The sequence below is a fragment of the Xenopus laevis genome, chromosome 2S (assembly GCF_017654675.1).
Source record: "Xenopus laevis strain J_2021 chromosome 2S, Xenopus_laevis_v10.1, whole genome shotgun sequence".
In the NCBI taxonomy this organism is placed as follows: domain Eukaryota; kingdom Metazoa; phylum Chordata; class Amphibia; order Anura; family Pipidae; genus Xenopus; species Xenopus laevis.
In genome coordinates, this window is record NC_054374.1 from 31578134 (window position 1) to 31603842 (window position 25709).

The 25709-nt window shown below is 39.0% G+C and overlaps 1 protein-coding gene across 2 annotated transcripts in view; it reads right to left on the reverse strand.

Annotated features, from left to right (window-relative positions):
* Positions 1-25709, reverse strand: part of limk1.S (LIM domain kinase 1 S homeolog) — a 56135-nt gene that overhangs the window by 13013 nt on the left and 17413 nt on the right. Inside the window, exons 1-8 of one of the 2 annotated variants that reach the window (XM_018249055.2) lie at positions 24645-24766; positions 11555-11693; positions 11055-11164; positions 9766-9936; positions 9061-9166; positions 8842-8966; positions 3016-3199; positions 1439-1525 (exon numbers count right to left, since the gene is read on the reverse strand). In XM_018249055.2, the coding sequence (XP_018104544.1) occupies positions 1439-1525; positions 3016-3199; positions 8842-8966; positions 9061-9166; positions 9766-9936; positions 11055-11164; positions 11555-11693; positions 24645-24676 (954 nt within the window). In that variant the 5' untranslated portion in view covers positions 24677-24766. Of the gene's footprint in view, positions 1-1438; positions 1526-3015; positions 3200-8841; positions 8967-9060; positions 9167-9765; positions 9937-11054; positions 11165-11554; positions 11694-24644; positions 24767-25709 lie in introns of those variants that run through there. The other variant, XM_018249054.2, reaches the window with a different exon arrangement.

Sequence of the window (25709 nt, forward strand, 5' to 3'; positions counted from 1 at the left end):
TTAGTTCAGCCGTAGGGGAGCTCAGGAGTAGACGCACTCAATTATTGTCAATGGGGCTGTACTCACACAGACGCATGTAAGCGCCAAATGCAGGTTGGGACGCAGCATGTTGCATTTTACCTGCGTTTATCGCTTACTTGCGTCTGTGTAAGTACAGCCCCATTGACTCCTGCGCTCCCCTGCAGCTCAACGAAAGAAAGCGCAACGCAGGGGAGCGCAGGCTGTAAGAGCCTAAGGCATCATAAGATCTGGCAAATTACAAAACAAAATGTTAAATAGGGGTGAGGTTTCACTGAACAAGATAACTACATAACGGATCCTTTAGCCCTAATCCAAATTCACAGATTAACCCCTCAAATGCATTGTTATCACTAAATGGCACTGTATAACAATAATCTAAATAATTGTAGAACAATTTTAATGCATCTGTTCTGAAGCCTCCATAATGGCTCCCATCAGTCCTAAATTTGGTACATATAGAGAAGTTCTATGAGAAAAATATATAGTACATGGTCACTAGTGATTCTTCTTGAAAAGATAAATTCCTCTTTAGTAGAAAAAAAGCACTGGAAGCACTGTGGATAAACATTGTTCCGAGTTCCTTTTCAAAAGACCATAACACAAGTGGAGACTAAATGTGGCCGACAGTCCTGATATTCTGAGAAAGTTTGGAATTGGCCTTCATTTTCTTTAGGGTTTGAATCTCCGCAATTATGAAATTTTAGTAGCTGTCTGGTTGCTAGGGTACAGTTTACCATAGCAACCAGTTGGTGATTTAAATGAATATGAATGATACATAAGGGCTAATTTATGAATATGCTGCATGTGTGGTCATGCAAAAATGGACACAATGTTCTGCAGTAGTTGTGCCTAAACATACTTCTAGCTGAGCACACTGTGCATTTGTCACTAACACTGAAAAGAAAAAGCCTAATGAGATCCAAGATGAGGAGCTGAGAAGCTACTGTAGACAACCATGAAGGCCTGAATCATTAATGATATAGGGCTGGTACAGTAACTTTAAAATATAAAATACAGCATTTCTAGCCATATTCATTTTTAGGGTTTAGTTCTCCTTTAAGTAGCAATGGCTGTCCTAGATAAGTCCCAACAAGTCTTCCTGTTGCTCAACGATGCATGCTTTAATTTTTTATTTTGATGGCAGGTGAAAAAAAAATATTTTGACATCATTCATCGCAAACACACACTTTACCAAGAATAACAAGTAGTACAATCATTGGAAAAGGGTTCTTTGGCAATCTATTCATTCAATAAAGAGATATACGATATATATATTCAAGTATTTTGTAAATATTATTGATATAATAAGAGTAACTAAGTAGAAGGTTGCCAAAAGTGATGTATACTGCAGCAAATACATTAGATAAAGCAGGTAGGATGCAGATTTGCATGAATTTAGAAATTAATTCGCACTTACCTCTTTTAAGAAGGTTCTTTGTGTTTCTTCATCAAACCTAATTAATTCCTTCATTACCATCACTTCCCCAGTCAGCCGGTGAGTAACCTGCATCAAAAGGATTAGAAACAAAATATATAATGAAATGCATCTCTAGGAGGAAGCAACTGCAGTGGCTTACAGAGTTGGCTGTGATTGATGTTATACATTAGCATGCTGAAGCAGATTTTTGCCATATTTGACCACCCATGTGTTAAGCTGATCCAGTCATTGGCCCCCTATATCATGCTGCAGGCCTACAGGGGCCGCTCAGGATTAGCAGATACTGATTGGGCAGCCAGTTAGAGGTCCCCCATACACAGGCCAATTAGCTGCTGACTAGATGGGTTGAGTCAGTACCTTCCTTGTCCCTTGTCCCGGCTTTAGCATGCATACAACTTAAATTGATAATGTCATGGGAAAATTTTTTTGTCCTTCAAAACGCACCAGTTAATAGGGCTGCTCCAGCAGACTTCTGCACTGAAATCCGTTTCTCAAAAGAACAAACAGATTTTTTTATATTTAATTTTGAAATCTGACATGGGGCTAGAGATATTGTCAGTTTCCCAGCTGCCCCCAATCATGTGACTTGTGCTCTGATAAACTTTAGTCACTCTTTACTGCAAGTTGGAGTGATATCATCCCCCAGCCTAACAACAGAACAATGGGAAGGTAATCAGATAGCAGCTCCCTAACACAAGATAACAGCTTCCTGGTAGATCTAAGAACAGCACTCAATAGTAAAATCCAGGTCCCACTGCAACACATTCAGTTACATTGAGAAGGAGAAACAACAGCCTGCCAGAAAGCAGTTCCATCCTAAAGTGCTGGCTCTTTCTGAAAGCACATGATCAGGCAAAATGACCGGAGATGGCGCCTACACACCAATATTACAACTAAAAAAATCTACACTAGCTGGTTCAGGAATTACATTTTATATTGTTGAGTGAATTATTTGCAGTGTAAACTGTAATTTAGAAATAAAAACGACATCATAAGAATCATGTCAGAATCCCTTTAAAGGGGTGGTTCACCTTCAAACAACTAGTTGTTTTCAGATAGATCACCAGAAATAACGACTTTTTTCAATGCCTTTCTACTTTCTATGTGTGACCGTTTTTATAATATTGAAGTGTAAAGTGTTATTTTTCACCTTTTGAAGCAGCTCTGGGAGGGGGGGGTCGCGACCCTGTAAACTGTTCTAAATGGATACATTTAGTTGATACATTTCTTATCTTTGTCCCCGCTCAACAGAATCTCCGAGTTTCATTACAGGCAGCTGTTAGAATTGATACAATAGTTGCTAATACTCCAGAGATGCTGCTGAGAAATGTATCAACTAAATGTTGCAGAATTGTTACAGTTTAGAGTCTGCAGCTGAATTACTGAGCTGCCAGACTCAAACACCAGAGCATTCAACTTTAAACTGCGATTTTGGAAAAACAGTAAAAAACAAATAATGTAAAGTAAGTGAAAAAAAAGTCTTCCCAGCTAACAAGCAATGGTTGGAAAATGCTAGCAGGATGCATCTTTATATGTAAGCGCACATTAGTATTCACCTTTATAGCTTGGCCAAAGCATCCCCTGCCCAGCACCTCTCCTGGGATAAGATCTGATGGTCGGAAGATACGGTCGACGCCAGTGACCGTACGGACCGACTCAGAGCGGCTCATGTTTCTGTGAGAACAGGACGGCGATCCCACGCAGCTGGATCCAGGTGAATGGTCTATACTACAGCTGCGTCTTAAATATACATTGAAAGTAGGCAGAACGTAAGTTTCTACTTTTGCAGAAGTCTGACCCATGCAGTAAACTGGTCACACGCAGGGTTAAATATTTGGCATTTCGACCCACATTATAAAAAAATTTGCATCATGTGACATGGCCATCGTGTTGGCTGAGGATCCCATAATAATGTTAACAGGAGTCACCCGCCAACTGCAGTTTGTTATCTTTTGAATCCCCACATACAGTACATATCAGTGGCCCTGTTAAGTGAACAGTCAGATTTTACAAATAAGCTACAAATTGCTGTTTTCTAGGGGCAACACTGTCTGGTTCAACTGTACAATAAACACGCAAAGTTGCATAAATAGATGTTACCACAGCAAATTAATTTTAGGCCCACCCCCAACATATATAGAGGCTGTTCTGTTTTACCAATATTTATTTAAATTGTTCATGAATTAGAGCCTCATGGGGCCCCCTATACCTCCTGGGCCTCCCTGCAGCTGCAGGGTCTGCTTCCTCTGTAGTTACGCTCCTGACCACGTATATAGATGTTTAAGGACCAGAATGAAATTAAAGTTAAATGGCATCACACTAAACAATGCCTATCAAAATTTGTATTCTGTGCCTTTTATAAGAATCAGTTCAAAGCCACCTACCTATACGTGTGGCAGCCACAGAGAGATATATAGCAGGTTTTCTTCTCTAACCATCATCAGTGACTGCTATTAAAGGAGAACTAAAGCTTAACTAAAGAAGGAGGCTAGAATTGTTGTACATTATGTTTTGGGCTTCTGTACCTGCCCAAGGCAACCACAACCCTTTAGCAGTAAAGATCTGTTCCTCCAAAGATGCCCCAGTAGCTCACCATCTTCTTTTCTGCTGATTCACTGCACAGGGATCCACTCACAATTAGGGATGCACCGAATCCACTTTTTTGGATTCGGCCGAACCCCCGAATCCTTCGTGAAAGATTCGGCCGAATACCGAACCGAATCCGAACCCTAATTTGCATATGCAAATTAGGGGTGGTAAGGGGAAAATATTTTTTACTTCCTTGTTTTCTGACAAAAAGTCATGCGATTTCCCTCCCGCCCCTAATTTGCATATGCAAATTAGGATTCAGATTCGGTTCGGCTGGGCAGAAGGATTCGGCGAATCCGAATCCTGCTGAAAAAGGCCGAATCCTGGCCGAATCCCGAACCGAATCCTGGATTCGGTGCATCCCTACTCACAATATACAGTACACATAGGGGCAGATTTATCAAGGGTCGAATTTCGAAGTAGAAAAAGCTTCGAAATTCGACAATCGAATTGGAATACTTCGACTTCGAATATGGAAGCTGAAGTTTTTTTACATCGAATTTGGCCATTTGCGGTCGAAGTAAAATCGTTCGGTCAAACGATGAAATCCTTTGAATCGAACTATTCCAAGGATTTCATCCATCGATCTAACGATTTTTCTTCGACTTAAAAAAACTTAGAAAAATGCTCTAGAACATAGCACTTCGGCAGGTTTAATTTGGCGAAGTATTGAAGCCGAAGTTTTTTAAAGAGATAGTACTTCGATTATCGAATGGTCGAATAGTCTAAATATTTTTACTTCGAATCAAATTCGAAGTCGTAGTAGCCTATTCAATGGTCAAATATCCAAAAAATTACTTTGAATTTCTAATTTTTTTACTTCGAAAATTCCCTCGAATTCACTTCAACCCTTGAAAAATCTGCCCCATAGAATAGAAATGTCACAATATAAGGCTGATTAGTAATTAATACAGATAATTACTACATGGCAGCACAGAAAACAGTGCAATTAGCATCAGAATTTAATAATCAGCCCACTAGCATCAGCTTATATGACAGTTCAACCTCATTTTCTGCTTGATAAATTGTGATGACCCCTAATGTGTGTGTCACAGACACTTTCCAAGATGGTGACCCCCTCTGACAAGTTTGAAGTCCTGGATCATTGCTGCTATTGACAAGCTGAAACTTTAGGCTGGTGCAATAAGTTCAGCATATTAAATTTGGCATTTTTAGCCAAATACATTTTTAGGATTTAGTTCTCCTTTAAATGGGGTTGTATGTTATAGAATGCCCTATAATGTCTCAATTATTTATTTAATATATTTTTCATACTTATCTGCAGTGCCGGTCCACGCTGGGCAGGCGCCCTAGGCAGGCCCGGCACTCGCGGCACCTGTATAGTGTGCGCATGTGCGCATTTGCGCTCACGTGCGCAAGCGCGCATTTGCCCTCGCGTGCGCATGTGCAAATTTGCGCATGCGCAGGAGCGCACAAAGCACAAAAAGTCAGCGAGAGAAGGGGACCGGACTTGGGGTAGGCGACAGAGGAGGTACGTGCCTGGCGCCCTCCCAGCTTTGCGTCCTAGGCACATGCCTATTCTGCCTACCCCTAGTTCCGGCCCTGCTTATCTGCCTTCCTTTTCTGCCTCTTTCTAGCTTTCAGGTTGGGGTCACTGACCCTGGCTGACAAAAACTATTATGCTACAATTTTATCGTGAACATTACTTTTTTATTACTTATCTTCCTATTCAGTTTTTTGCCTATTCATATTCCAATGGCCTGGTTGCTAGAGTAAATAAGACCCTAGCAACCAGATGGCTGCTTAAAGTCCCACCTGGGGAGCTGCCGACAACAAGCTAAATACTGTAACTAAAAAACGGCAAAAAATAAAAATGAAGACCCAATTGCAGATTTTTTTAGAATATCAATATCTACATCATACTAAAAGTTAATTTAAAGGTGAACCAACCCTTTAATTTGAAAGAAAATTAAAAATGTCACCATTTTTAGAAAATGTAATTTGGCCCACACTCAGTGATCTCATTTACTAATTACAGACAAGCATCTAAATATTGTGACTGGCTCCATGTTAAAATGTACACACTTGGTAAATCATGTATATATTATACCTGTCAATAAGAGTATCAAATGTGTGTGTGTTCTCCGTCTATATTTATGTGCTATTCAGCTGGCACAAATTAACTTTTAGTGTGATGTAGACAATAATATTCCAGTTTGCTATTGACGTTCTATAGGGTTTAACTTTTTATTAAGCAGCTCCACAATTTGGAATATCAGTAGCTGTCTGGTTGCTAGGGTACAGTTTACCGTAGTAACCAGGCAGTAGTTTCAATGCATATGAATGACTGAATCTGAACTGAATTTTAGAGGGCTGGAATAAAATTATTGATAATAAACAGTATTATACATGGCGGCTATTAAATTGTAGCCTCACAAAGCGATAGCTTTTTCACTACGGAGGGCAGAGAAGCCCATTAGAAAGCTGGAGAGAGGCAGAAAACACCTTAAACACTATAAAACCTAAAAATGAAAATCAACTAAAAAGTTGCTAACCATAGGTCACTCTATAGCATACCAAAGTTTAACTTAAAAACGTTGAACTACTCCTTTAAAAACTTTCGATGCCCCTGCTCCATTTAATTCCCTAACATTTTAAACACATTTATTCCGTATCGCTAACTAGAAAATAAATTAAAAATAAGGGGGACAAGTGTCATATTATCCAGACTATCAGTTGTTGCCTCATGTACAGAACAGGCACTGAAAATCAAAGTTGGGAGAAATGAATTAATATAGGAAAAAAAACCTCACCTCTCGTAAAGATACAATAAACAACAGCTACAAAAACAGAGAGAGAGGCAGTTTTATCAGCCTGCCAGTTACCATGGGATGTAGAACAATGAATACTAAACTGGTCTGTGGTCTTAAGTATGTAAAAGTTCTGAATACATCCTTCGCAGGAGAAGTATGTGGCACAACTGACATTTCCAGTCTATATTTAGAGTCTCTATAAAAGGTCATTTAAACAATATCTTAAAATACACTTTTTCCTCTAAATGGAGGATAATGACATATTTTTACTATTTATTATTCTAATTCACTATTATGGGAAAAAGGCTATTCGTGTTATAATATGGAAAAAAACACAAAACTGTCAGTTAGGGGTGAAACTTTCTAATGATAGTGTGTAGAAAAATCTAGCCAAGCTTTGTAAAAATAATGTATTTTCATGCCTGCTGTACAGCGCGAAAATAGCTTTTATTATTTACTTCTTCTTTATATGGTATTTATTGTGCTGAGTAGATAAGGGGCCCATTCATTAAGTTCGAGTGAAGGAATAGAAGAAAAAATACTTCTAGTTTTTTTTGGCTACTTCGACCATCGAATGGGCTACTTCAACCTTCGACTAAAAATCGTTCGACTGTTCGACCATTCGATAGTCGAAGTACTGTCTCTTTAAGAAAAAACTTCAACCCCCTAGTTCGCCACCTAAAAGATACCGAAGTCAATGTTAGCCAACTTTTTTTGGTCGAAGGATAATCCTTCGATCGTTGGATTAAAATCCTTCGAATCGTTCGATTTGAAGAATTTAATCAAACGATTATTCCTTCGATCGTTCGATCAAACTATTTGTGAAAAATCCTTCGACTTCGATATTCGAAGTCGAAGGATTTTCATTCCCCAGTCGAATATCGAGGGTTAATTAACCCTCGATATTCGGCCCTTAATACATCTGTCCCTAAGTGTTATCCTCTTTTTGTATATTCGAAAAGGTCTATAAAGATGTTAAGGGGGTTCTTCACCTTCAAACAACTAGTTGGTGTCAGATAGATCACCAGAAATAATGGCTTTTTCCAATTAATTTCTATTTTCTATGTGTGACCATTTTTCTAATATTGAAGTGTAAAGTGTAATTTTTCACCTTCTAAAGCAGCTCTAGGAGGCGGGGGTCGCCGACCCTGTAAACTGTTCTAAATTGATTTAGTTGATACATTTCTTATCTGTTTCCCTGCTGAGCAGAATCTCTAGGTTTAATTACAGGCAGCTGTTAGAATTGATACAATAGTTGCTAATACTCCACAGATACTACAGAGAAATGTATCAAGCAAATGTTGCAAAATTGTAACAGTTTAGACTGCACCTGAATTACTGAGCTGCCAGACAAACAACAGAGACAGGAACATTCAACTTCAAACTTAGATTTTGGAAAAATAAATAATGAATTGAAAAAAGTCTTTATTTCTGGGGAACAGTCTGAAAACATCTGAACTGAAAAAAGTGTTTGGAAGGTGAACAACCCCTTTAATCATTTTGCTGTTTCAGTCTTGCCTAAGATACCATTGTCTCATGCTGCCCAACTACAACCAACACTCCTGTAATACTATAATTAAGAGGGTTGAGCCCAGGGTATCTGAGTACAATGTTAGCAAGGCATGATTAGTCTGAAACGGGTATGCACAGGCGCAGCCAGGTCTGGACTGGGAGCCAAAATAGGCCCAGGTATTACGAGTACAGAGAGGCCCAATCAGATACTGACCAGCCCACTAAATAGTGAATTTCTATGGCATCTTATGGCAGAACCCGCAGATTGCCAGTCCGGGCCTGGGCACAGCTATATCCCCCTAAAACCTATATATAAAGATTACATTGGGTGGTCTTAGGCATTTGCCTATACTCCAAGAAAAAGATAAATACATAGTGGCCATTTAAGCACCAATACTTTTCATAGAAAGTGTGTTTTTTTGTGCTGATAATGAATGATTCCTTGAGATCATTGAAACTATAAAAGCAAATCACAACTAGATCTCTAGAATCAGGAAAGTTCCTTACATTACTGGCCTTTGTCGCCTGACTGTAATCTCTGCGCAATGGCTCGGCATGGTCGGGGTCTCATGAGGGTCATGCTCAATAGTCAGCTGCAGGAGGCGGCTTGTCTCTTGTATCAGAACATCAATCTACAGGGAAAAAGAAATACAAGGAAAATTAAGAAACGTTAAGAATGCACGATTAACTAATATGTTCAAAGAAATAAAACTGAAATGTATTTACCTTATCCAAGGGAACACTACGAATCGGGGTACCATTAATCTCAAGGATTCGATCTCCAATATGGATTGAGCTTTGGATGTCAGGACTCAAACAGTTTGCATGAAGCCTACACACAAAAAAAAGAAAAGGAGGCAAAAATCCTAAATAATAATAGACTCATGAAATGCTAAATTTCAGCCCCTGTAGTCCCATACACAAAGCACTTCAAGCTCTATTATTTGGTTTAAGGGATTTAATACAGGGCTCCTTATAGCCTTGTGTCCACAAGCCCTCTTGCTGATTGGCACAACTCTTATCATCTTATCTGCGCTCCATGGTACTAAAGCCTGTAATGTAAAGTTTGTGCAGTACATGCCTTCTCTACATTTTTATTTATAACTGCAATCTGTTAATTCATGGGAGCTGCCACATTGCTTATGTCAACAAAGGTATCCTCCAAAGACAACACTTATACAATTACAAGAACAAAGCTACAAATTGCTGTCTTCTAGGGACAACACTGTCTGGTTCAACTGCACAATTCCTCTACATACTGATGTTTAACTATCATAATTAAATGTAAATGGCATGTTCATCCTAAACAATGCTTATTACAGTTTGTATTCTGTGTCCTTTGTGAAAGTCAATTCAAACCTACATATCTATGAGACTGAGCGCCAATTTGCAATGTTTATTACACGTCATGAAAGTTCCTCGATAACTTACTCACTGACTCGCACAATGTGAGAGTGCTCTGCACACGATGGTGTGATAGAAACAGAGAGGCCGCGTTTTCCATCTGAGGCTGGGAGAGACACTAGTGTGACAATGTGAGGTGATCGAGAAACCGGGGAGTCAATCACTGGCGTTACAGAGAACTGATAGTAACAAGGCCCACTGAAAAAGATATAGAGAGAGAGGCATATTAGGCTGGGCATCATGCTGAGTGCTCTTGGACTACAATTGCTGTATAATAATTCTGGCTCAAACAAATACAACTGCAGAAAATGAACCATTTATGAAAGACTGCATTTAGCAAAGGAAAGTTTTTTGCCTGAAGGCACAACAAAATAAAAATATATATTATATTGTTATATAATATAAGGTTGTTTTATTCAGACTGAGAGCTTTACAAATAGAAAGGACTGATAGCAGATTTAGTGTGCAGTCTCTGCAGGTAAGCTCCAAAAACCTACAGGCAAGTTCCAAATGGAAACCCTTTAATCAAGTCCATGGTTATGTTAGTGCTTTGGGGAGGCTTTAGGTTGATTTTAGGCCTTCAAAAGCATTATACACCTACATTACATACACTTTTCTTTAACAAGAGCACAATAAATAAGACGTGTTCTGCCTGAACTTTTAAAAAAGCTACAATTCCAAATTTTTTGCTACTGAACAGTAATGGTAAATTGTTTTGTTTTTCTCTGAACTACTTCCCCTTCCCCTCTCTCTCTCTCTGTAAACTAGATTAAATGGAGATAATAAGCTCTGAATCCCTCCCATCCTTAAGCTTATTGTGGACTTGTCATTTGTTTTACTACCTACTCCTCCTCAAACAGTGACTACCACAAACAAGGATGTTAAAATGGCAAAGAAGTTAAATTCAGCGTTTCCTCAGTTTAATGCATACTATCATGACATGATATACAGAATGTAATACAGATACATCTAAAGCAACTGGACTTGAAAATATTTCCCCAGTTAAACAAAGAACTCATTCGGATGGGTGGTGAAACATTTTTACAATTACTCAGTTGCTTTAGACTTATCAATACTAGATAACAACAATATATTTCGTCATTAAATTAATAGACAAAAAAGTGAGTTCAGCACAGTCCTGTTCAGTGACTGGGTCACTAGTTACCATTTTCTGTTGATAATGTTCAGACTCAAGTGATTCTTATTTACTCTAATGGCATGCATTATACTTAATAAGGTAAAAGATTTAGCTATTGTTTTTATACAAGTCAGAAGTGAGAGGGTAAATAATGAGAGCTGGAGCCCAATGATTTTACCAAAAGAGCTTGGATCTCTCCACCAGAGCATATGTTTCTCCATCACCGATGTAAGCTTTACAGCGGGAACACATGAAGCATTCTGGGTGGTACTTGTGCTCCCCTGCTACCTGTTAAGAGTAAAATGAGTGAGATGAATGCATTAGTCCTTGGTCAGCACAGAATAAGTGATCCAATTTCTGAAAACATTTAGCTCTTGCTGAACTGCTACTTCCTTTGTACTAGACCGGGTATAGTCGAGAATGGAAATTGTAGTTCAAAAACACAAGTGGGATCTACCACTGTTTGTTTGCAAAGGCTGGCACAGTAATATTTTTAGCAAACTTTGTGGATTAGTGGGAACATGAAATCTGGATTCTTTTTAGTTACAGTCACACACTCTCAACAGATCTTATATCCCCGTAAAGAATACAAAGAAGCTAAAGTGCTCTGTTATTTTAATTTTGAAGGAAGGCATTATAGTTCTCTATAAAGATAATGACACCCTTCTGGGCACTTACCATGACTAGGCCTTTGGTGATACTTTCAGAACAGCCTTGGCACATCCCACCAAAACGTGCCCAGTAGTGCTTGTTGCAGAACAACCTCCCATCCTTCTCATAATATCGGTGGGACAAGGACACACCGCAGTCACTGCATCTGAAACAAAAAAAACACAATGTAAGGCCTCTAATATAAATTCACCAAACTATGGTTTTGCCAGAACTAGGTACTCTAAGTATTTATTGAGTCTGCTGGCATAGGAATAATAGATGCCCAGTTATCCCTCCTTACTAATGAGTAGTGTGCATTTTTATATGGAAATGTATCTGGTAATGAGTCTAGAACACTGAAGCCTGCACATGTGATGCTAATATGCTTATGGACCTCAGGATCCTCTGGCAGAGCTGATGTTTTTAAAAAGCTAATGCTATTTGCAGTAACGTGCAATTCATGCAGAATACTGATTAAATACATACACAAGAGAAGGAGATGGAACACAATAAACTATAGCTTTATAAGTTTCTAGTCATCGGAAAGGAATTCTTAATGTTCATGTATGCAACGAAAACAGACATATGGAGGAATAAAAAGCCAAAGATGTTGCTAGTGAAGCTAGCGCAAAACAAAGACAATTAGCATTGTTTAAAGGGCGTGTAAAGGCAAAAAAAATAAAATCCCATTTTTACTTTCTTTAATGAAAAAGAAACCTATCTCCAATATAATTTAATTAAAAAATGTTTTTATAAGAAACCTGACTGTATGCAATGAAGTTCTCCCTTCATTTACTGCTGTGGATAGAAATTGTCAGACGGTCCCTAACTGCTGAGCAGGGAAACAATCATACTTATGAACAGCAGGGGGAGCCCCCGCCTTACTTCCCAGCCATGCAGAACTCAAGCAGCTTTGTTTGTTTCCCTGTAGAACAGTCGGCAACTGTGTAGAGATTTGTATTGGATGTTATTTTTGCCTTTACATCCCCTTAACTGTTTCCAGATCCAGGGAAAAAGATCATGGAGCCAGATTTAAACAGATAAAACTGGGATTCTATTTGGAGGATTCTTTTGCTGCAGCCACTGGTTCTGCAGAGTTGGAGAAAGTTTGTATTAAACAATACAAAAACTATAAAATCCACATTAGATTACATGACAACACAGGACCCAGTGCAGTCTGTATATTCTGATTATTAATCAGTCCTGCTGTATCGGCTTCTGGCAGATGTTATTTGACTTGTGCTGTTTTGATAATGTATGACGATCCCTAAGCAGCCCAAACCACACTGAGCATGTGCACAGCCTTGGTCTTGCAAAGATGTTTAACAAAGTTACAAGATGGTGCCCCCCTGTGGCCAACTTTGAAATCATAAATCATTTGTTTGATTAGGCTTGTGGTGCAGTAAGTTCATGTTTATGTTTAGTATACAAAATACAGCATTTCTAGCCTTATTCTATTTTACACTTTACTTCCCCTTTAAATACTATAATCTAGTGAGCCTCATTCGCATAGCCACAGATTGGGTCAGTAATGTAAATATACAGTATAGACTGATGTTCAGATAGATCAAAATTTCACACCACAGCTCTCTTTATCTTATTTACTACATACCAAACTTTCTTACCATTAAAGGCAACATTAGACTAGCAGAAATTCTTACAGCAATCAAAACAATGCTGGAATGTTGGGCTACCGCACAACCATCCCTAAAACAACTATGGGAATGCAAATTACTATATACAATGATGCAATTACAGTGGGTACTTGCAACACAAGACAAGGAATTCACAGGTTCTCTATTTTATGAAATTTGGAAGAAATATCTGAACACATTAGAATGTGAAATATCGCACAAACTGTTGGCTCCCTTTAGTTATACCAAATGGTGGACAGAAGCCTTTCTTCTAAAAGAACTCACCCCACAACCAACAGACAGTGTGTGAAAGCAGCTGGTCTGCCTCTTCAGGGACACAAGCAAAACTGTTGTCTGGTATATTTATATTATACTACAGGTATTTGATTCATTATCCAGAAACATATTATCCAGAAAGACCCAAATTACAGAAAGTCTCCCGCAGACTCCATTTCATCCAAATAATCCAATTTTGTAAAAATGATTTCCTTTTTCTCTGTAAAAATAAAACAGTAGCTTGTACTCCAAACTAAGATATAATTAATCCTTATTGGAAGTAGAACCAGCCTATTGTTTTTTAATAATGTTTACGTGATGTTCTAGTAGATTTAAGGTATGAAGATCAAAATTACAGAATGATTCTTTATCCAAAAAGCCCCAGGTCCCAAGCATTCTGAATAGCAGGTCTCATACCTCTACTACCGCCTTCACCTCTCTGTACTATTCTCGTTCCATTTATTATTTTCTTTCTTTCCCTTTTGAACAAACTTTTTCACTTGAATTGTTTTTCTGTTGTTACACTTAGGGGCAGATTTATCATGGGTCGAATTTCGAAGTGAAAAAAACTTGACCATCGAATAGGGTAGTCCGCCATTGGAAGTCGAAGGATTTTTAAGATCGTACAATCGTACTTCGAATCGTACGTTCGTACAATTTAATAGTACGATTGTGCGATTTTACAAAAAAATCCTTCGACTTCTGAAAACGTAGCCAAATACTGGCTATAGGTTCTAGTAGGTCCCCATAGGCTAACATAGCAATTCGGCAGGTTTAAGGTGGTGAAGTGTCAAAGTTTTTCTAAAGAGACAGTACTTCGATTTTCGAATGGTCGAATTTGTGAAGTATTTTCAATTCGAATCAAAGTCGAAGTTGAATTTGGCCTATCCGATGGTCGAAGTACCCAAAAATTACTTTGAAATTCAAAGTTTTTTATTTTGAAAATTCACTTTGACCGTTGATAAATCTGCCCCATATTGTCTCAATTAATCCTAAAAGATTATGGGGGAAATTTACTAAAGGGCGAAGTGGCTAACGCTGGCGGAAATTTGCCAGCGTGACATCATTTTGGCACTTTGCCCATTTACTAACGGTAGCTGGCGGAAATTCACTGGCGTAATCCCACAAAGGAGATAGACTCTGGTGTAGATAGGAGTTCCTCAAAAAAAAGTTGAAAATTTTTCTAAGTCCCGTTTTTTTCCTATTTAAAGGGCGATAGACTGAAAAAGATCGTAAATTTTTTTTTGGGGTACCCTCCTTCCCCCCTACATTTGATAAAATATGGCACCTAAACTATACTGTGGGCACATGTGTAGGGCATTTTAACAACTTTATTTAATTTTATTAAGGTTCCCTGGGCTTGTGCAGTGTAATGTAGTAATGTAGTAGTAATGCAGTGTAATTTGCTGCAGCATATACAGCCATTGTACTTAAACTGCACGCCATATGCTAATTAGCCAACGCTAGCGTAACATCAAACTGTTGAGCGTAATTTCGCTGGCGTTACACTGTGCGCAACTTCGGATCTTCGTGAATTAGCGTTGTTCAGGCAAATTTATGCCTGGCAAAGTGTTGCGATGTGCGTGAAGCCAGCGCTGTAGAATTTTCGCCAGTTAGTGAATTTGCCCCAATGTGACACCACCGGAATTGCTGGAATACCAGAAAGGTGGATCTTTTCACTTTACCTAGTACCTACCTATCAATTGTCTCATTTCTGCTATCTATTTGAAAACGAATAAAACTGTTTAAATTAATGTTCATGTATGCTTTCCTAAATAATACATTATTGAATGAAAAACATTTGATTAGGGTCTGTGACAAGAGAGGTACAAAATGATTTATTTACAACAGGAAGTAAGTAAAAATATAAAAGTGAGCCAAGTAAGTTATGGCTACATTCCTGTTATACACAGCAGCATGTAGCACATTTATCTATACCATCTCAAAAACAAGTAATAATTCTTATAATTCTGAGATATTCAAATCAGGTTTCTGCAAACAACACCAAGGTCCAGCTAGGTGTGCAAGGAAATAACATTTCTACTAAAAGGGGAACCTGCTTGGCAAAAAGAGAAGCTGGAGGCTACAGAGAAGCAATCGTAACAGGTAAGTATAGGAAACAGGGAGCACTACGGAATAGTGTGGTTATCAGTCAGTATCAGCAGGTTCCCTTTATGCTGTACAGACAATAGATCAAGTTCCAGTTCCCCTTCAGTAAGTGGTTTAGTGATATTTTGCTACACACTTTTGGGAGGATTTTTCCAGATGTAATTGTCTAGTTTGTCAGGCTCACTTTTTGCACATCTGACAACCCACTAGGGGCACTAAAACACGTATTTGCTTAATGAACTGGTCTCCAACACCAATGGGATTCAACAGCCTGATCCTACATTCTCCATAGGCAAAGTTGTTGCCCTAATGTTGCAATAAACCTACTTAAACCTATCCGGAGTACTAGCTATGGAGCTATTTGCTCATTGGACCTACATTCTCCATAGCCTCGCTGACTCTAGTACAAACATTAGCTACTAAAGTATGAGTAGATACATATAAAATAGTCCCACTGGTAAGATATAGTCAGAGCAGGGAGCCCCAACCTTTTTTTAACCTGTGAGCCACATTCAATTGTAAAAAGAGTTTGGGAGCAACACAAGCATGAAAAAAGTTTCGGGGGGGGGGGAAATAAGGGCTGTAATTGGCTAATTGGTAACCCGTATGTAGACTGGGAGCCTACAAGAGGTTCTGTTGGCAGAACACCTGTTTTTTATGCAACAAAAACTTGTACCCAAGCCAGGAATTCAAAAATAAGCTCCTGCTTCCTCAGACTCTAATAAACTGGCGACACATATACTGACGGCTGCAAAAACTTTAAGGGCATCCAAGTGGAAGGACATCTCTCTTCCAACCCAACAGGCTTTAATAGTCAAAGTGCAATGGATAAGAAATATGGAGACGATTAGGGCATACTTGCAGGGCAAAGAATATCAAAATGGTCTATTATGGCTCCCCTGGGCGGAATATGAGACAGCTCAAACAGAAACTAATTGACTCACGGAATTGGCTCCTTTGCACTCACCCTCTGACCCCCCCCCCAATTACCTTTGTTCTTCTTTTCTTTTCTTAAGCTGGCCATAGATGTTGAGATTTTTAAAAGATCAGATCCTGATCGTGAGACCACGATCTTCTCAGAACGATCGTACGATCGTACGAATCTACCATCAACTAAAAAGACCAATTTACCAGGAAAACAAAGGGGAGCTGCCTGCTTGGCCCTGCAAACATAGAGAGATTGCACTGGGACCGACAAAGATTTTTTGACCTGGCCGATCAATTTCCCGACAGATGTTGGCCGAAAAATCATAAGATGTACGATCATTCGAATACCACTAACCGCACGATAATTTCGAAGGATTGGTCGGGCTTCCCTAAAATCGGTCGTTCGGCAAGAAGAATCGTCGCGTCTATGGGGAGCTTAACTTCTCTCCCCTTCGAGAAATCTGGAAAAGCACCGTTGACGGATTAGGCAATCCCGCCCATGTAACACAGGTAGAATTAAAGGAGATACAGATAATACCGACAGTGACAAGTTTATTAGATAAATGTGAAGTTTTATTTGCTGCATAGAGTTACATGTATTGCAATACCTACAATTATGACTGCCAATCTGTGATACGTCAACAGTTTTCTAACTCATATGTCCATATATGTGCTAATGCTATGCTTGTTCATGTTTTACGGAAAATAAAATAAAAATCTTTAATAACAAAAAAAAAATAAGCTCCTGCTTTGAGGCCACTGGGAGCAACATCCAAGGGGTTGCTGAGCTGATGTTGCTTGTGAGCCAATGGTTGGGAATCACTATCTTATAGCAATTTGCATAAATTGTCAAATCTGGTCCATCAGGTCGGATTTTGTGTTTTTGGAATTTTCAAAAGACCATCTTGTCCACTTCACTGCTCAGTCATGGGGCCCCAGACAGGAAAGTTTAGACTGCAGGTACAATAAATTTCCCTGAAATATATTATTAGCAATTAGGCCTCGGGTTGACCTTTCACAAGTTAGTCCTGCAGCATTTTTAGCCTTTACACCTTCCCACCTCCCCACCCACACTGAAAGGAGCATGTACTTAGACATAGATATGTATCATGTAGGTGCTGAAAGCTGTAGTTCACGTGCACACTGGGCTTTTCCAGCTGAGATGTATGAACTGACAAATAGTGGGGCTCATTTATAAACTTTGCACAAGGCAGATTGGTTTGCACAGTGAATATATTTGCCCTGCACGTGGTTATATTTATAAAAATGAATAAGAGTGTGCATACAGAATTGCGAATTTTTTTTTACACTGCATATGTCTAAAAGAGCTTTTTAAATATGGCAAACATCGCAAATATTATATGCACACTCTGCGTTTGAATTACACCACAACTTTGGGGGCGGAGAAAATATTTGCAAAACAGTTTTGCAAATTCTGAATTTAAGTTACTGTCAGCGCTATTTTCACGCACAACAACCTTGCACAGTGGGCACACTCACGCAAACAATCGTCTTGTTTGCGAGCCATTTGCAAAAATGGATTCTCAATGCGAATTCGCAAAAACCGGAAAGACGGGCACAGCAGTGCAAAATTTTAGCGTTCAGGAAAAAACATGGGCAATACAATCACTTGCGAATAAATATGCGCTGTGCGAACTTTATAAATGACCCCCAGTGTCATTTTCATCAAGCCAGCCATTTAGTTTAGCAGCACCCCCAGCTAGGGTTGCCACCTGCCCGGGTTTGACCCGGACAACCCGTTTTTTTGAAGGGCTGCCTGGGTCAACTACCTGCACGGTTTTCCAAATGATTGACGCAGCAACCGGCCAATCGTCCCCAATATAACTGTCCCGTCCCCCGTCGTGACATTGCCCTGCCCCCACCATGCTCCGGGTGAAAAGATGGCAACCCTGCCCCCAGCACTCTGACACTGCTGCTTGTTTTGCTGCTGTGCTCAGCCGACTGCCTGCATTTATTACAGTTATTGATCGTTTCTCTTCCTGAACTTGTACAGGGAGTCGAGGCTGCTGACAGAAAAACACAGTAGAGGGAATGTATGCCACCGTCACATAGCCATCATGGATCGCACAATCCTTCAATATGTTTTCAAGTCATTGATATAATTGTGGCTGAGCCACACCCCCAGGCTGAAACTGAATGGAACGCTCCAGCAGAATCAATCATGTTAATGCAAGCAAGCTTCATCACTGAGATCAGGGAAAATCAATGCAGGGGTAGGACAGCATGAGCTGCACAGCAAAGGGATGGTGTAGCAAAGCTTTTTCGGTGCATGGTCACTTTAAAAGAAAGTGCTCTCATGTCATTGTCTTGGCTCCAGTAGGGAGGGGTGAGTGCTGGCTGATTATGATTTACGCTGGGATTCGGAGTTCTTGCAGCAGCTACAGTATGTATTTAGGCTGCTTGCTAATAGCCAACCCACAACAGGCGCCCAGCACCCACTAATGGCAATTTGAATTGACTGGAGCCCCCATTTAATCCCTTAATGATGTAGCAGGTGGCACAGACCCCATCATGTGACAACCCCCCAGTCACACCTGTTACTCTAGTGCTGGAGTAAGGCACTTGCTTTTATATCTGCTGCCAGGCAATCAGATCCCAACAATACAATCTGCCTACTACTGCACTTCATTGGCTAGTGTGTCATTCTTGGATATGAGGAGCAGGAATAATCACCAAACTATATTTAGCAGTGGCACCCACCTCTCTGCCCAAAACACAGGAACAATTCACACTGAAGGGGTGAATTTCATCAAACTGGCGCCAAAGGGATTTAAAAAAAGCTGTAAGAACGGCAATTTTTGTAGTATCGGTGTGTAGTTGCCATCTCATTTTGCCTGGTCATGTGCTAGCACTTTAGGATGGGACTGCTTTCTGGCAGGCTGTTGTTTCTCCTACTCAATGTAACTGAATGTGTAGTAGTGGGACCTTAGATATTAGATCTCCCAGGCAGCTGTTATCTGGTTACCTTCCCATTGTTCTGTTGTTAGCCTGCTGGGGGGGGGGGGGGGGAAGGGAGGGAGTGATATCACTCCATCTTGCAGAACAGCAGTAAAGAGTGACTGAAGTTTATCAGAGCACAAGTCACATGGCTGGGGCAGCTGGGAAACTGACAATATGTCTAGCCTCATGTCAGATTTCAAAATTAAATATATAAAAATGTTTTGCTCTTTTGAGAAATGGATTTCAGTGCAGAATTCTGCTGGAGCAGCACTGATAACTGATACATTTTGAAAAAAATATTTTTTCCCATGACAGTATTCCTTCAAGGGGCACTATTGAGCACCGCTTAGGGATTTTGAACTTATCAGCAAAGGACTCCTAATTTCCCAGAATGCCTTTCATGCGTCTTCACAGGTCATTTATTCAGCTGGTAAACAAAACAGGAAGTAAAGAGAAGTAAACAAGCCACCAATACTACTTTCACAAGCACTTACATTTCCAAATAACTTTAAAAAAATTGCAAAGGTATATGAATATACAGTATATATATATTTTACAGAGGGTTTTTTTAACTATTCAAATCAGCAGAACAGAACCCCTCTAGATGGAAATGAACACAAAATTATCTAAACAAAATATATATATATATATATGTCTTTCCCTGTAGCTGAATTCTACAGGGAAAGACATTTTGTCACCTGCATAGGAAACCTGTGACAGGGTGCGTCACTGTTTTTTAGACTTTCAGCCCTTGGGGTAGGATTTCATTAGCATTGCTCTGATAACTGCTTCGTGAAAACAAAATTGCGTGGTGGTTTACAGCATTCGGAAAGGGAAAGCAAAATGCTTGTACATTCTATATGCTCACTCACCCCAAGCTTTTGTATTTATAATTTATAGAACTCTCCATGTGAGCCTGAACCACTATTTCAAAAATAAAAGATGCATCAGATCTGCAGTAATCGAATACATGGACACCGAGGTTGCAGCCCTAATGTCATCTACCCATGCCCATCTTTGCTATGGTTTGAGAGGTAATGGGGCAGAAAGTGCCATTGCACTTTTTACAGTAAAAGATAAAAAGGAAAAAAAAACAACCCTTCCAAAATGAGGCTTATAGGGCGTTGACACACAGATAATCTAGTCACCTGAGTCAAAGCGTTATCAAAAAAAATCGAAATGCCCTACCACCACTGGCAGAAGGTATATAATTAAAATTTCAGGAAAACACCTTATTTTGTGCTGGTATGCAATTAGAATAATTTACCTGCTGGAAGATTCTATGGAATCCTAGCAGATTAAACTTTGAATAAGTCAGTATTTGGATAATTTTGTGCAGCATACAACCAAAAATTGGTTGGTGTATCTGCAATTTTAAGACATTGGGAATTGCTTCATTAAACACAACAATGTCATGACTAAAGGACACAAAAAATAGTTCCATTTAATTTGCATTGTTATTAGTTCATTTCTCTTTTACATCTATTTAAAATAATGATTGCTGAACATGTTCTTCTCTAGAAGCCTCTAGGTAAGCCATGCTTTATGAGGATGTTGCTTCCAGTTGTTTCTTATTTACAATCACAATTCCCATTGTCTAGACTCTGCCCCACATACATTTTAACTGTGAAAATGTGCCAGGTTTTTAAAAATGCTAAACGTTACAGAAAGTGACTTTGAAGGCCTGTGTCACTTATAGTTAATGAAAATGAGCGCTTCTGCATAATGCAACTCTATTAATTACACCCCTTGCCATACCATGTATGGTGGGTGCTAGTGCACAATGATCCTTTTCAGATGAAATGTCATGTGATGTATCGGCTCAGACAAAGTGACCCTGGAAAACAGTTTTTTCCAAATTAAGTCAGCTTTAGGTTAATGGTAAAAGGATATTTAAAGGAACAGTAACACAAAAAATGAAATTATTTTAAAGAAAATATAATGTACTGTTTTACTGCACTGTTAACATGACGTGTTTGCTTCAGAAACTCTACAATACTTTACATAAACAAGCTGCTTTGTAGCCATGGGGGCAGCCATTCAAATCTGAAAAAGGAGAAAAGGCACAGGATACGCAGCAGATAACAGATAAATCTCAACAGGAGTAAACAGCAGCCCAGCTACCTACATCACTCCTTAAGTTGGCCACACATGGGCATGTTTAAGATGCCAACTGGTCCCCTTCAGACCACCTTGGCAATATTTCTACCCATGTATGAGCAGTTCCAACGGACACACTCCCCAATAGATATTTGTTTAAATTTCGTCTAGATATCTACTGCTCAGGTTTGAAAATTCTGTTGTGTTAGGCCACATGGGTGTCTAACAATTCCAAATGTTGGCATGGAAGTGAAATGATTAGAGCAGCCGATTTGGCCTAGAATGTAGGTGACCAAGTAAGGCATTTGGCGTTCTTGGACCTCATTTGCTTGCCCAGCATTTGTTTCTGGGGATAGCAGTGCATAAATACAAACATTTTTTAAAAAAAAAATGGTTCTACTTCACTTCAGGATTTAAATGTTATTTAAGGATTTTAGTGATTAATTACTATAATAATGACTTCCTCTCTCCTCTCATGTACTGAAGTACTATATTACTGTGGTCACCTGCTTTTGAACACTCCTCACCGCATGCTTTTTAATCTCATAACAAGAGAAAAAGAACCTGGCTGTGAAAATTGAATAGAAGATGACTGCTGCTATTAGCAAGTAACATAAGTAGGGAGGACAGACATGGATTCTTCCCAAGTCACACTGGTTATAAGGCAAATAAACAAATCTCCATGAAATTTGCCTGAAAATGATAATCGAAGTACTGTCTCTTTAAAAAAAACGTTGACTTCATACTTCGCCAAATTAAAGCTACCGAAGTCCAATGTTAGCCTATGGGGACCTTCCCCAGCACTTTTCTAAGTTTTTTTTGGTCGAATAAAAATCCTTCGATTGATCGCTTAAAATTGTTCGAATCGTTCAATCGAGACTTTTGCGCTAAAATCCTTTGAATTTGATATTCGAATTCGAAGGATTTTACTTCGAATTCGAATTTTATTTGCACACATACCACACATTTTTGCTTTTCAAGACTAAACTACATATGAATATTTACACACACATACAGCCTCATACATACAAACTGTTGGACAGTGGTGTTTAGATATTCAGGTTAGTCTGAATAGAAATACTCATGCCACCATAATATGTCTTTCAACCTTTCCAAGTTATCACAAATAACATCATGATATCTACATTATTTGTTATATTTCTTTTCAAAGTCTAGAAATCACATTAGAAATCACATTATTTGGTCTTTGATGTGGCTTTTGGCTTATTCTCTATTACAGACTGATGCATCTCTATAGCCAAGTGGAACAGCTTTGCTTATTCCAGAGCCAGTTTATCCCAATCTGTGGTGCTGCTTTGTCCCTCGGATGGTCCACAACAACTTCTGAAAGGTTCCATATAAGATGAATATCCCATTCTTTCCTCTGAGGAGGTGCATACCATCTCAATTAGGGATGAAATAACTGTGAATTGACTTATAATTACAAGGAAGGCACAATGCTGCAAGTTGTCTTTATCAGCAAATAATTTTAATGCCGCTTATATGCCCTACATCCCATCTTTTTAGGGGGAACATTCAGTCCCTACTAGCAATGATCAGGCCCCCTATTCAAGCAGGCCAATGAAACCATGCTTCCCACATGCACTTAAATTATCAGTGCAACCTCAGGTAAAGTACCTAAGATTATATAGGTAGAGGATCCGTTATCTGGAAACCCGTTATCCAAAAAGCTCTAAATTACGGAAAGGCCATCTCCCATATAATAATAATAATATAAATAATCCAAATAATGATTTCTGTGTAATAATAAAACAGTAGCTTGTACTTGATCCCAACCAAGATATAATTAATCCTTAATGGAAGCAAAACCAGCCTGTTGGTTTATTTAATGTTTACTTGGAAATCTAGTAGACTTAAGCTATGAAGATCCAAATTACAGAAAGATCTATTATCCGGAAAACCCCAGGTCCCAAGCAATCTGGATACAGGTCCCAAACCTGTAGTATGAATCATTCTGCTGTGGGGGAATATCATTGGCACCCCCAGTATATATCATTTTACTAACAATTTGTTCCACAGCACTAGCTCGCCTTTAGCTGCTCAAAGGACATAGTAGAGGTGGCAGGGGACCTAGTATATATAAAGGGCCATATTTATGAAAGGACAGTGTGTAACAGCTTGTTGCTAATAATCTTATACAAGCACATAGATAGCTGTGAAGTTCATATCTGGCAAACTAGTCTTATATAAAATTTATATGGGTAAGGTTAACTACAGAGATGTTTTCATGGTCATGAGCGAGTAAACTTGCTTGTATGTATTTACTACAGAGATGTTTTCATGGTCATGAGCGAGTAAACTTACTTGTATGTATTTGATGCATGGGAGAAAAACAGTCAGACATCGGGAAAACATAAAAACAGACAGTGCCCAAATAGGCAGAAAAGCTACCCACTGAGCCAAGGGGTTAAAAGAGATTAACACAAATTAAAGCACAATGTGTTAAAAAAGTGCTCAATATATGTGTGCTGCATTTTGTGCTTGCTCCACAGTGTGCTGTATTAACATGCTATGACTGCATTTATCCATGGGATGCTGAGTAGGCACAGCTGGTCCCTGGGTATCTGCGGAAGCCACTTTCTGTGCTGCACTGCACTAATAATTTGGCACTATGGATCACTATGGATCAGATTGCAGCCTCTCAGCTAGTGACCGTTAATTATTACTGTACAGCAGCCCTATAAATTACATTTGCAGGGGGTAATATTTTTTTGACTTTTTCTTTTGGGTTGTAGTTTCCCCTTTAAACCTTCATCTTTCACTCAGCTAATGGGTGTATTCTTTACTACTCGCCCACATTTTTCCCTGTCCCATATAGAAAAATTCAGAATGTGTGGATGAAATTGAAGAATTGCAGAGGCATGGAAACTTTTGCACAAATATGAAAACGGAAGTTACAAAGTGCTTATAGATTGCAAGTTCTTTGGGACAGGGAGCTCATTCCAATCGTGTATTGAAACTCCTAGAACTTATGGATTTAGTCTCAATGTTCAATATATAATATAACTTATGTCTTTTTGCAGAGTATCAGGATATGTGGGTTCAAATAAGAAAATATAAGTGGCATAGAAATTATTGTATTTACTTACTGTATCTTCCCAGGCTGCTGTTTCTGCTCCATTTCCCATTAAGTTCCCACAGCTGTCTGACCTCTCGGACTGTCTGTGCTGCTTCCCCAGCCCACCCTCCTTAGTAATAAAAAGGAACAGGAAGCTCTTAGCACACAGCTGTCCTACTAATACAATCATTAGCTCATGCCGAGCTTCCTGATTACTCACACACAAAACATTAACGTACATCGCTCTGCTCTCTAGCTGCTAGATTGTAAGCCTCTATGAGAAAGTTTCTTGGGCAAGCTGCTGCACATTTCAAGGATTACATTAAAAAATATACACAATTATGTTTGAGATTTAAGTGTTTAGTGATTAAATACTTATAGAAAGGAGGTTCCTGACCTGTAAAGCTTTCAACCTATATGACCATTATTTACTTTCCTTTCAGTTAACACTTTCTATTGTTCTACCCATCTCTCTCCACACTTACAAAAATGTTAACATGTTTGACCCACAACAACTATCAGCAGTAGCAACAAATCATGCCTCATATTAACAACATTTTATGTCTGAATATAGCAACTATTCTCTACAGTAATGTACATTTAGCTCAGCTCTCAACACCCTTGTTTCTACCATCACCCTTGTACAGTACCAAACTTGGCATTCTAACTCAACTCGGTAATTCAGAAGATCATCTGAATATCAGTGGAGAAAGTTATAAACTGACATTGAATTCATCAGCTTTAAATTCATGCTCTCCTATAAAATCAAGCTCTATCAGTAGCTAAACAGCTGTACTTCTCTTCTTTAATCTCAGTTCTATTCTCTAAACCACAACAATGGTTTTGCCACATTTAACTACATTACTAAAACACTGCTCAAGACCTTGTTCATTTCGTTAAGGACAAAATTGGCCACATTAGCATATCATTTGATGACAGATTATCTCAGATTTACTTGCAGAAGTCACATATACTTTACTCTCTTTTACCCCTGCAACTTTAGAGGAAGCAGCAAACTTCTGGTCTGCTCCAACCCCACAACCTGCTCCCTTGACCCCATACTTTCTCACAATACCTCCTTCACCTAATTTCTGAT